We start from the raw sequence: 13,204 nt of genomic DNA on the forward strand, positions 1-13,204 counted from the left end.
ATGGTGCGAATTTTGTAAAATTTGGAGATTCCACAATATAAATAAAAAATAAAAATGCCATTTACAAGTCTTAAGGAGCTTCCCTCTTTAATTTAAACAGATTTACCCACTACATTATTTAATCGTGTATTGCTTCTTAATAATAGGGCAAATATTTCATTTCAAAAATCATGATTAAATATCCACTTTCCACACTCCATCTTCTATTTTTTGCTGAAGTAAAAGTATCTATCACCTTTCACATTGATTCTTAAATTTGGAGTCAGAAATTATTCCCTTGATGCTTTGAAAAGGGAGAACAAATTCTATACCTTTCTAAGTTCCACTTGACTATAGAGAATGATATAATATGGATAAATAGAGTATGAACAAATTCCAACTGAAATTGTTATAATTTGAATGCCATGGCTTTCCAATGATGAAACAGGGGATGTACAAGTCAAGTCTTGGGGCACCTGGGTGGCTCAGTCAGGCAAGCATCTGACTCAGACATGTCGTGATCTCATGACAGTTCATGAGTTCAACCCCCCTGTAGGTCTGACAGCTCAGAGCCTGGAGCCTGCTTGGGATTCTGTCTGCCTCTCTCTGCCCCTCCCCCGCTCACACTCTATGTCTCTGTCTCAAAAATAAACAAACATTAAAAAAAATTAGGGGCACCTGGGTGGTTTAGTCATTAAGGTGTCAGACTTCAACTCAGGTCATGATCTCCCAGTTGGTGGGCTCAGGTCATGATCTCCCATTTGGTAGATTCCAGCCCTATGTCGGGCTCTGTCTGTGCTGATGACTCAGAGCTTGGATCCTATTTCAGATTCTGTGCCTCCCTCTCTCTCTCTGCTCCTCCCCTATTTGCGCTCTGTCTCTCTTTCTCCCCCCCCCCACCCTCTGTCAAAAATAAACAAACATTTTTTTTAAGTTTTTTTTTTTTTAATTTAGAAGTCAAGTTTTGGGAGGAGGGAGCCTAGGTGGCTCAGTCAGTTAAGTGTCTTTGTGAGTTTGAGCCGTGCTCTGGTGGCACAGAAGCTGCTTGGGATTCTATCCTTCTCTGTCTGCCCCTCCCCCACTCATTCTCTTTCTCCCTCTCTCTCTCTTTCAAAAAAAAAAAATTCAAGTCTCGAGGGTTAAGAAATATAGTTTCTTATGATTTAAGCTGAATTACTACGTGAATTTGAGAAAGTAACCACTCTGTTCTATTATTATTATTATTATTGTTGTTGTTGTTGTTGTTGTTGTTATTGCAATAAATGTCATTCCTTTCCCCCTCAAGGCCCGGAAGCAATGTCAGGAGAAAGTCTCCCTGGAAAGTTACCACATAATGAGAGCAGAGAAAGCAAGAGCAGGGGGGTACAAATTGAAGGGAGAGAAACTACATTTTGCAGGGCTGAAACTATATGGTTTGTTCTAGAAGCATTGTTTTATTCTAGCAACATGTTCTATAACTGTCTTCCTTAAAAATGACATTACTTGATTGACAGATGACCTACTCATTTTGTAGAATGAAAGTGCAATGTAAGTTAGAAAGTCTCTTATTCAATACTACTCAGTGATCAAAAAGAATGAAATCTTGCCATTTGCAACATGATGGATCTAGAGTGTATTATGCTAAGCGAAATACGTCAGCCAGAGAAAGAGAAATGTCATATGATTGCACTCATATGTGGAATTTAAGAAACAAAACAGACGAACATAGGGGAAGGGAAGCAAGAATAAGATAAAAACAGAGAGGGAGACAAACCATAAGAGACTCTTAAATACAGAGAACAAACTAAGGGTTGATGGAGGGAGGGAGGTAGCGGGGGGGGGATAGGCTAAATGGGTGATGAGCATTAAGGAGGGCACTTGCTGGGATGAGCACTGAGTGTTATATGTAAGTGATGAATCACTAAATTCTATTCCTGAAATCATTATTACACTGTATGTTAACTAACTTGGATTTAAATTAAAAAAAAAAAAGAAATCTCTTATTCAAAAACAGGACTGTTCAAGAGAAACTTAACTAGCACCTACCATTTACTTAGTTCAACAGTTCCAGTAATATGCTATGACTGTTTCTTCTGTTAAAACAAAGAAATCCCAAACAGATGTTTATCATATTTGTCAAATTTTTCTTTAACACTTTTTTTACTGTAATTCTAGCACCTCTATTTTGAAATTCTACTCTGCAAGTTTCCTATTAGTACGGAAGTTCAAAATTAAGTAACTATTTTGATATATACCAGGACATTGTATTCAGATTGTTGATATCATGACTTTAAATCACAATATACCCACCTTCTGGGGGTTACCCATTGATTTCCTGTCACATTGTCCAGTTTCAAAAACATCAGTAAAATTTAAGGTATTAAACAATTCCAAGAAGGCAGTTTGAAGGTGTATATTAGATTGGAAAAGGTACAAAAATTTTCAAATAATATCGCCAGCTTCAGATACACAAGTGATGTGAACATGTAGACATTACCACTCACTAAGAACCATCTGCTACAGTCAATATTAAAAGAATCAACCAGGAGAAACAGAGCACAGTCTCCAACTCAAGAAGACCTGGAGATGGTCCAAAGCAAGATTTCCCCTTGGCAGACTTTAAAAGGCAAGACCAAGGCAGGGCAGTCAGGTTGAGACTCCGCTTCTAGCCTTATGGCTTGTATGCAGAAGGCTTACAATATTCATGTACCTTTCCCTGATAAATGAAAAAAAAAGTTTTAAAGGGGAAATATTTTTTTTGGTGAAAATTTCAAGGTGTTATTTTAACCTTGATACATTTTATGATAATTCCCTTACTCCATGAGAAATATGGCAGTGTTGGCACAAGTGTCCCCTCAAGCAGTTCAATGACGGCTCTAAGATGAAACCCTCATGGGGATTTTTTTTAACATGTCAAAGCATAGAGCTTCCTAGTTTTGAGAACCAAATAATGGCCATGATAGGAATATATTCTTTCCAAATTTTTGTTTAAATTCTAATTAGTTAACATGCAGTGTAACATTGGTTTCAGGAGTAGAATTTAGTGATTCATTACTTACATATAACATCCAGTACTCATCATAAAGGAATATATTTTTAAAAGTTCACTTTTGCTGCTATTAATTTTGAAACTCTATGTGGAATCCAGACCTCTGTGATGTTCGCCAGCCTACTGAAATCATGAGTCTCTTACTGGTTTGTCCTGATTACCTAAAATTACCAACGTAACTTCCCACTGACCTTATTGGCACTGTTAAAAAAAACATTTGCCTTTTTTAACCAAGTTTTCCTTTCCACCATGAGCCGACCAAATTCTCCTTGAAGCTGATCCAGTTTCTGGTTAGAGAGCTGTAGATGTTCCTTCTCCACGTAGTCCTTGGACAGCAGAATCCCAAGCGCATCACTCTTTAGCTTCTCAACAGCAGAATTCCATTCCTACAAGAGATCACTCCAGTTTATTTTACACATCCTCCCCTTTGCAACTGTGCTAAGACTCAGAGAACATTTAGATGGGTTGAATGTATCAGTAACCATCTGTCACTATATTTTCAAATTATGAAGGAGTAAATGCTACATTCCAGGTTTCAGTACCAAGATGTAGGTAAAAAAGAAAGGTAGATAAAGAAGAAAGAGGCTAGGAAGAGGCAGGTTGGGATGTGTGATCGATAGAATATCCAGTTGCCCCAAATACAGGCTACTTCTTCCATTAACGCTGTCTGAAAACATACCCAAAGTATAGTCAATAGCGTTTTTTAATTTCTAACTCACTTTGATCTGTATTCATTTAATTAAATATAAAAAGTCTACTTCCCACAATTCGGTCTCACTGCCAATGTGGGCAAATATGTACAAGACAGGAAGAGAAATCTTATATTTTATGGCTGTTGTGTTTGTATTGTGCCTACACTTAGAACTAAAATTAAGATCTGTTATTCTCCACAAAATTAATAGTTGGTATTGTGCAGTATTCCCTCCTTCCTGACCTGAGTCTCACCTCTCAATACTTCATTCTTAGTGCTATATAAACATTTCAGGAAAAGAAAGGAGGTAGTTTTTTACTTTCTGTTACACAAGGATGAAAAACAGTAAGTAGAGAAGAAAATAAAAGTTGGAGTTAACTGAACATATTAACACTTTATTTATTTAAAGGGAAACTCAAATTTCTTGCAAAAGATGAAGCCAGATTCAACTTCATAAAATATCTCTAACATGGATGTCTTGTGAGTGAATTTTCGGTACCCATCTCAGCTAAGACTGTGGCTAAAAACAGCATAGGTTGTTTGTTAAAGCACCAGAAATTTAGCGCCAAATTTCAAAAATTACATTCTAGCTCCATCCTGGCTTGTTCCCTAAGGCAAACGTCCTATTATTAAGTTACATTTGTTACATTATACTATGTAAAATAAGTATAATTTTTAGTGCAATTTACCACTACCATTTCCATTCATTCATTTCACAAGACACACTAAATACTATGTACCTGGTACCATGCTAGGATAGATGGCTTGGGGAATATGAAGAAAGAATAAAGTGTAGTTCTTTCCTTCAACAATATATAAACTGCTATTTTACATAATTTTCATATATACTTACATCATCAAATGTATGAAATGTATGCTGGTCCTATAAACACATCCTGATGACTCAACTAATGGAAACAGCTAATGTGTGATTCTTCAGCCTGACCACATCAATGGTGGTAACCAAATATAATGCTATAGTGGTTGATCATACTCTCAGCCTTCTAAGAGAATGACCAAAGAGGGAGGGGGTTGTTAAAATAAAAAACAAATGAAGACCAGCCTTAAAATGGCCTGAGCAGACATAACCAGTTTAGTCATACAAACAAAGCTTAATTTAGCTTATTTTTCAAGGCTGACTTGACCTGGGTCATTTCTTGTTTATGTCTCTGGAAATTATAAGCAAAACTTGAACCTTTCCCAAGGTTGCTATGAGGTAACCACTGACCAATTCCCCATCATTTAAGGAAATTCTGATATTATAACCAATAATTGTGAAGAGTAAGAAGTCACCGTTTCCTCACTATTTAGGCTGCTTTATAATAATATACCCCTGAGCCTTGTTCCATGTTTTGGGGTGAGTGCTCTGGTTTGCATATTGTCTTTTTGGTGTGTGCACAATAAACTTTTACCAGTTACTACTTTGGTGATTCATTGTGGGTTTTTTCCAGTTGTTTATGAACTTTTGAGACTCCAGATTTCTCAGTGAGTGCAAAATCAATATTCTTAGGTATGAATATGGGCTATGTGATTTCTTAAGATCCTTCATTTTTTAAGGAGCTAGTCTGTCCCCACTTAAAGATAGCTAATATGTTCCATGACATTCTTTCATAAAGCACTGTAAATATCCTTCCCACTTAAAAATCATTACCTTAACCTTATCAGGAAAGAGCAAATGTTTTTAAAGCAGTTAGCACAATTTCTGGCACATGTAATAAACACTCACTGTTAGTCCCCCTTTTCATTCCATCAGTTTTACCATGGTTCACTAGCACCCCAAAATTTGTTCTTTATGAGAATTTCTGTTTCTCAGCTCTAAAATAATGGTAGTGGAAGGATTCTCCAAATGTTATTGATCAGCGTTATGTATCGATCAGTATTATGGGATAAACAAAACAAAGCAGGTTTCTTTACTGCAGGACTTCTCAGAATCCTCAATACGTTGATGTGCATTGAGACTCCGAGATGGAAACGCAGTGTGAAATATTTTGGACAACCTGTTTTGACCATGAAACCATGTGTTTACTCATCATCTCAGGGGACCAATGCTCCAGCTGGAATAATGTTGGGAAATTCTGTTCTTATGGCTAAAAGCAGCTGAATCACCTATGAGTTCACCTGCTTTCACAAGCCTGTTTCTTTACTCTTTTGTTTTGTCTCTATCCCTCCAGACCCAACTAGTCCATTTTCTGTCTCTTGTACCCATTCTCTCATTTTCTGTCTGTTAAAATCTGTGGGGTATTAATCCTCAAAGACTCAAGTGAAGAAATGCTTCAGGTGTTAAAACAGAATAAAGCAGGTTATTCAAAAAGTTATCATTGACCATAATCTTCTTGCTCATTAGAGGAAGACCACTTAACAAATATGAAGAACCTCGGGAAGGCCTACAAAGCTAGGGGGAAGGAAATGGAACGGGAGTTAGGACATAGAGAAACGGATATGGCAATTATGTGTTCAACCTAGACAACACGAAGCCCTAAGGTGTAGGTGTCTTAACTGTCTGCAAGATAGTATTGATTTTTCTTTCTGTTTAAGCACTGTGCTAAATGCTTTTCATGTATTATGTCACCTAATCTTCACCATACCCCTGGAAGGTGCAAAGTGTTACCATCCTCATTTTACAGATGGGGTGATTGAAGTTTGGAAGGATTAAGAACTTTCCTGAATTCTCAACACCAGTAAGTGAAAGAGCCAGAATTCAAAATGAAGTAGTTTGACTCTAGAATCTGTTTCTCAATCAGTATACTGACCTCAGCACTTCAGAGAGGAGAGGCGATAGAAAGTGGTTGTGGTTTTTTGGTTTTTTTTGTTTTTTGTTTTTTGTCTTTTGTTTTTTTTTTTTTTTGTTTTTTGTTTTTTTTTTTTTTACAGCATAAAAGGATTAAATCTATTGGCTTAGAATTACACAGGTGAAAGTTCCATGAAACCCGGATAAGGTCTTGGAAATTACAAAAAAATCTTCTAAGACCCTGAGATTTTCTGATTTGGAATCAGAAGCTTCATTCTTTCTAAATAAATACAATGCTGTTACATATAGAACTGAAAATTTACAGCCCAAACTCAAGCTTAATTTTGCTTAGCCAATGGACCAAAATAATAAAACACTTCTCTAAGAAGGGAAATACCTGTTCTCTAACAGTGTTCATAAATCTGCCTTTAGCATAAATGTTGCAAACAACTTTAAAGAAAGACATCTGGAGTAGAGCCAAATCTTGGAAAAACCACTTTAGCTTTGTGCTTCACATCATATTTATAAAAAGTAGGCTATGACCTTCCAAGGAAACTGTTAAAGGACCATTTTGGCCTCGTATCTTTTCTTATTCTCCATCTCCAGTCTTCTTAATTGCATTTTCACATGAACTCTGTGGGTATTAAATGAAGTTGGGTCCATTCAATATTTCTATTCAATCTTCTCAGAAAATTGGTTCTGTTTTCTTTGGGCAATCCATAGGCATTTTCTAATGTATTTCTGTAACATTCTGATGATGAATTTACCCAGCCATTTTTCTTAGGGGATGCTTCCACTATTTTATTTTTAACATAAAATGTTCCAGAGTCATCTGAATCCATCACACTATTTTCAAAAAACTTAGTTGTCACTGTTGTCAAGGCTGGAGGAACCCAGTGGAGAAAACCATGGTCCGTTTTCTCTAGCCGTTGCTGCCTGCCTGCTAAGTGTTAAACATCTGACTTTCAGTCACTTTACAATAAAATATTTCCAGTACGTGTCCCTACCAGCTGAAAGCCAAAGCTACCATTTCCTTGGCTTTTCAATCTTGACAGAGATATGTGCATATGTCTGACCTAGTAAAGATGTGTGGCACTGTGTGATCCTGGGCTCAGGGTGTCTCCTCAGGTCACTCCATTATTTTCCTTTTTTCACCCTCAGTGGTAACCCTTTTAAACGGTACCTTTCAGTGTTCCATCCGCTGAGGAAATTGAGCTTCTGTTGAATCCGATGATTGAAAGGGTACTTTTAAGAGGATTAGTGCTGATAGACAAGAAGGTGAAAATGATTTCTTCTTTCTTTTCTATACTCCCAGGTTAGCTCTTCAAATGAAGTTATGGATTGGCATAAAAATTATCCAGCAAGTAAATTCAAAAAGTAGGAAGATTAGCTATTCCATTTGAAAAGAAACAATATAATCACAATATGTTTAGTAAATTTTTATTCACATGAAAACTTCAGGGTAGATGAAGGGGTTTAATGACCCAACACCATGTGGTAAATTATTTTCATTATAAACTTGAAACTTCAGAATGTAATTTTTAAGTGGGGGACAAGAAAGAAGAGAGGACATATTTATAAACTACTAAGAAAATACCAGCTGTGGAGATGACTGGCCAAAATCACATCTGGCCGAAGCATGTGTGGAGCTCATGTATAGTTCTCGTAGCATGGTTATTTCCTAGGGCATCTCATTAGACACAGCCCATTTCTTGTTCATTCTTTAAGTCTACAGTCCCATTTGGTTCGGCACCAAGGAGAATTAACTCATTGACACAAGAGCATAGAATTGTACATGATTGCATTAACAGCTGGTACAAACAAAATAAACCTGGCAATTTTAATCAGAGAATATTCGAGAATCTGTTTTGAGCAGGAGTTTCTTTTTAGAGGAAATGTTGATGCTTTTGAAGAGCAGCAATGAGCCCCTGAAAAGCTGAAACTCTGATTATGCCAAGTCGGATTGCACACTGGGCCACAGTTTCCTCTCATGCTCTGTTCCCAGGATTTCTACACTGACCTACGCAAAAGCAAGGATCATATGAGAGCTGGGTCCCATCCCACTGTTGGATGAGTGCAGAGTTCAGTGTCCACAGGCCATTTGAACCTGGCCCTCATTGTGATGCATTTCAGCAAAGGCATTGTTTGCAAACAGGAAGAACTGCAATTTTGTGTCACCTAAAGATAAAAGAAGTATGGTGTTTCACCTCCCAGCCATGAGGCAGACAATCATTGCTATTGAACCAGGCAGAGCTCATGGGGAAGAGCAAAGAACTGGAGCTAGAAATACATTTTTTATTCCAAACCTAGTAAGTGGTCTCAAGCAGGGTATTTTGCTTTACCGAGCCTTACTTTCCTGCAGTACAATGACAGGCCTCTATCACTTCACATATGCTTCTGCTTCTCTAGTGAATTATATGTAAATTCAATGATGAAATGGCTGTGCTTCAAATTCCTACCAAAATTTGGGTATTTTAGCTGTATTCCCCATAATTAACCCTAGTGGGATTAGGACTGACAGTCTATAGTAGAAACGACATGTATCACCAAAATAGTTTTTGAGTAATGGCTGTTTTCTTTTTTCTCTGTCCATTCAAATGTTCCAAAAGTCACAGGAAAAACCATGGCTTGGAAGGTTCTTGTCTCCCTTATTCTGTTCAATGCATGGCCATTAAGGGGAGCTTTTTGTTTAATCGCTCAGAGCTTGTTGTTAATACTGAAGCAAATGAATATGCGGCAGAATAAATTTTTAAAATCAAATAAAAGCTTAACAAATTACACTGTGAGCAAATCTTTGAAAGAATGATTGGAGCAACAATACATTTAGTTTTTCTTCCTTAGTTCAACATAGTTTTGGGATGAAAATTTAATTCCATGGAAAGTTGGGGAGACATTTTTTGAAGATTTGTGTTTTGCAAGAATCATTATTTTTTCTTACTCTCTTGTCCTTGTTGTTTTTCTTAAATTTTTTGCTCCTCTTAATCAGAGTTTCTTTGAGTTGAATAAGTAAGGAGTATATCCAGATTTGGGGGGTATTGGTGTTTCAGTTTTTTAATAAAATTAATAAAGTCTAGCTGGCCAAACTGTTGGCATCTAACACAATTTGCCTACAATCAGATTGGGCCACTAGCTGACTAGGTGACTCCAGTTTATATTAATGTTTTCAGAGGACTTATTGTTTCATTTTCTAGAGCATCTGTTGGAGATACCTTTTAGGATCTCAACATAGATTCAATTATTAGGTTTAGATGTTCATCTCTTGTGAAAATTTTCCTAAATGAAATAGATTACGTTGGGAAGTGGGGGGAAGGAAATCCATATATACTACATCCACAATGAACATCTGCTATAGACTAGAACAATGGCTCTTAAATCTGGCTATCAATATCTCCTAGAAAAAGTTTTAAAACCTATATTCTCACACCCACCCCATTGATACACTGAATCATTATTGGCAGGGTGGAAAAATGCATATTTTAAAAAATCTAAAGCATTTTAGGGGCTCCTGGGTGGCTCAGTCAGTTAAGCATCTGACTTTGGCTCAGGTCATCATCTCTCGGTTCATGAGTTTGAGCCCCAGGTTGGGCTCTGTGCTGACAGCTCAGAGCCTGCTGCCTGCTGCAGATTCTGTGTCTCCCTCTCTCTGCCCTTCCCCCGCTTACACTCTCTCTCTGTCTCTCAAAAATAAATAAACATTAAAAAAATCTAAAGCATTTCATTTGAAATCAGGAACAAACAAAAAATACTTATAATCTGTGAAGTTTTGGAACTGGACTAGAATATTCCAAAATAGTTAATGACTAGGTAATCATACCAGTAAATGAGAAAGAATGATTATATAATAAAAGTGTTTTAACCTTGCAACTTTGAGCTAATTTAACTCTGTGAAATTATGTTTTGTATTGATGACTCCCAAATCTAAAATTTAACCTCTGTTTTACAAATTACTTTATTCATTCAGTGAGTATTGTGTAAGGCTGCAGAAGATACAATGACAAATAAAATCTTTGACCTTACACTCCTTAAATGATTAATATGCCAATCCATCATGAATTTAAAACAGCCCTAAGACTAAATCATTAGTCTTAATTCATAAGGAAGAAATCAAAGCATTTCTTTCTACTTTGTACTTTCTTCACAGTGTGTTAGGCAAAGGAGCAATTTATTTAAAAGGGAAACAGAAAGTAAAAAAAAAAAAACCAAAAACAAAAAACAAAACTGTGAAGGTACAAAACTCATCCAGTTTTTGTTTCCCAAACTTTTCTATACATTTATATGGTTATCTTTAACTTTCCTTCAAACTTTTTATAACCATATTTATAATACATATATACTATATCTTTATTACAGGAAAACCCCTTACCTCTAATGGTTTAGAAGAAATCACTTGTCTTTTAACAAAATCTAGTCAAGGCTAGAATTTCTTCAATTTGTCTCCCTTCATATAGGTTCTGTTTTTCAGCTAATCGCTATGTATATACACAGGATTCTGATTCCATACTCAATAATCTCTGAATCAGCAGCATGTGATACTGGGTTTGACCTTCTATAACTCTCCTATACCAAATATGGTCCAATCTAAAAAGCATTATTTAACAAATCTTAAGAACACCTAACTAATATAAACAGATCATTGTAAGTTCAAATGGAAAATAAAACAGTGTTCAGTAGAAGAAAAAATAAATTCTGATTTGGGAATCTGATTTGGGAATTTCGGAATCAGATTTATACAATCTGAATTATGGGTGAGACCTTCAACTAGTGAGTGTAGTGTGGGACTGGGAAGAAGGCAAGGGGCTGATTCAAGCAGAGAGACAGCCTGAGCAAGAGCATGTAGGCTCCTTATGATCCTGGCTCATAAGGAGATAGAACTATCTAATCTGGAAAATTAATAAGTGTTTCTCATAGGAAGTGATATCTGAGCTAAGACTTAAAACAAAGGGTGGGGGTTACCTAGACAAAAGAGGAGTGGAGGTATGGTGGAGAGTGAAGAGTGAGTTCTTGGGCAAATGTCCAAAAGAAAGCTGGTCAGTACCAGATAAGAGTGCTCAGGACCAAAGACATAGATTTGTGAATAACACTCTTCAGAGAGAATCTTTGAAAGCAAAACACCACTCACTAAAGAGCAGTGTGGTGAATGAGAATTGGAAAGAATTAAGGACAAAAATGGAGGGATGAGCCTGCACTTGTGCAATGGCTGGACAATGAAAAGCCCACACCATAGAAACAGAAATAGACAGGAGAAGAAATTACACAAGCCAAACCAGAAGAGTTTTACTAAGAAACACACATGACAATCAAATGCAATGCATTATCCTCAATTTGGGACAATTTGAAGACATTTGTAAATGAACAACAGAGCAGAAAATATTGTGTCAATGTGAAATTCACTGGGCGTATAATTGGATTACAGCAATAGAAGAAAGCATCCTTATCATTAGGATATCTGTTGAAATGCTGAGGGTGAAAATGCATCATGTTCACAACTTATTTTGAAATGATATAAGAAAAAGTATATATATGCAAATACATACTAAGAGATAAAGGAAATGTCACAAAACTTTTAAATTGGTAAAGTCTATATAGGTATTCATTCTGTACTATTCTTTTAAATTTGCTGTGTGGAGTTTCAAAATTAAAAGTTAAGGAAGAAGAGTTAATATAGTTAATAATAAGAAGTTAAGGAAAAAGAAAACGACTTACTAAAGTAAACTGTTTAGTTTTATTAAACTAAAAAAAATAAAAAACTCAAACTTTGAAAGCAATCGGAAGGTCAATCAATGAGGGTTATTTTAAATAAATACATCTATAAATGGAATACTCTATAGCAAAAGCATCAGAACAACATCTATATACTAATATAGAAAAGTAACCAAGTAACAAAAACAAGATGCAGAACAATGAGTGTAAGTAGGCCACTAATGAGGTAACAAAGGGACAAAATATGAATATATAGTTGTATTTGTTTAGATAACATAAGGAAATTAGACATATAATAAAAAACTAATAACAATGGTTACTTTTGGCATGATGGAAGGGAATCGGGTAGGTGAAAAGATAAATATTTTATTACAGGTTTTTCTACGTTCCTTTAATATTTTTTTTAATAATGGAAATATATTGGCCAAAAAGTAAATTAAATACATTGAAAAACAAAGAAATGCAATTCGCCAAATAAACAAAAGAGAAAAACCATATGATAATCTCAATAAATACAAAAAGAGGCATCAATAAAATTCAGTGTCTATCCATGATTTTAAAAAGAAAATAAGAAATGTAACAAAGGATAGATGTAAAAACCAAACCAAAATTAAAAAAAAAACAAACTAAAAACTTAAGAAACCCTATACTTAATGGTAAAGCATTTGAAGCCTTCTATTTAAAGTCAGGAATAAAACAAAAATGTCCTCTATCACTGCTGCTAGTCTCCATTTTACTGAAGATCTTATCCAATGAGAGAAAGAAAGAAAGAGAGAAAGAAAGAAAGAAGGAGAGAAAGAGAGAAAGAAAGATTATTGACATTATTTGTAGATTATGATTTTCTACATACCAAAACCAAGAGAATCTAGAAAAATAATTTAAATCAATAAGAGTTCATTAAAGTTGCTGTATATAAGATCAATATAAGAAAATTAGTAACATTCCTATATACCAACAATAGTTAATTTTATATTCAGTTAGAAGATACAGATCTTCTAATAAAGATCCAATTTATAACAGCAACAAAAATTATGAAGTACTCATTTGTTCATTTAATCAACAAACATTTATTGATTAA

The 13,204-nt window shown here is 35.5% G+C and overlaps 1 protein-coding gene across 1 annotated transcript in view; it reads right to left on the minus strand.

The window, feature by feature from the left end:
* Window positions 1–13,204, minus strand: part of CCDC141 (coiled-coil domain containing 141) — a 204,809-nt gene that overhangs the window by 81,968 nt on the left and 109,637 nt on the right. The window contains 1 exon segment of the mRNA XM_030326780.1: window positions 3,199–3,393. Within this exon segment, the coding sequence (XP_030182640.1) occupies window positions 3,199–3,393 (195 nt within the window).

Source organism: Lynx canadensis, chromosome C1 (assembly GCF_007474595.2).
Source record: "Lynx canadensis isolate LIC74 chromosome C1, mLynCan4.pri.v2, whole genome shotgun sequence".
Classification (NCBI taxonomy): domain Eukaryota; kingdom Metazoa; phylum Chordata; class Mammalia; order Carnivora; family Felidae; genus Lynx; species Lynx canadensis.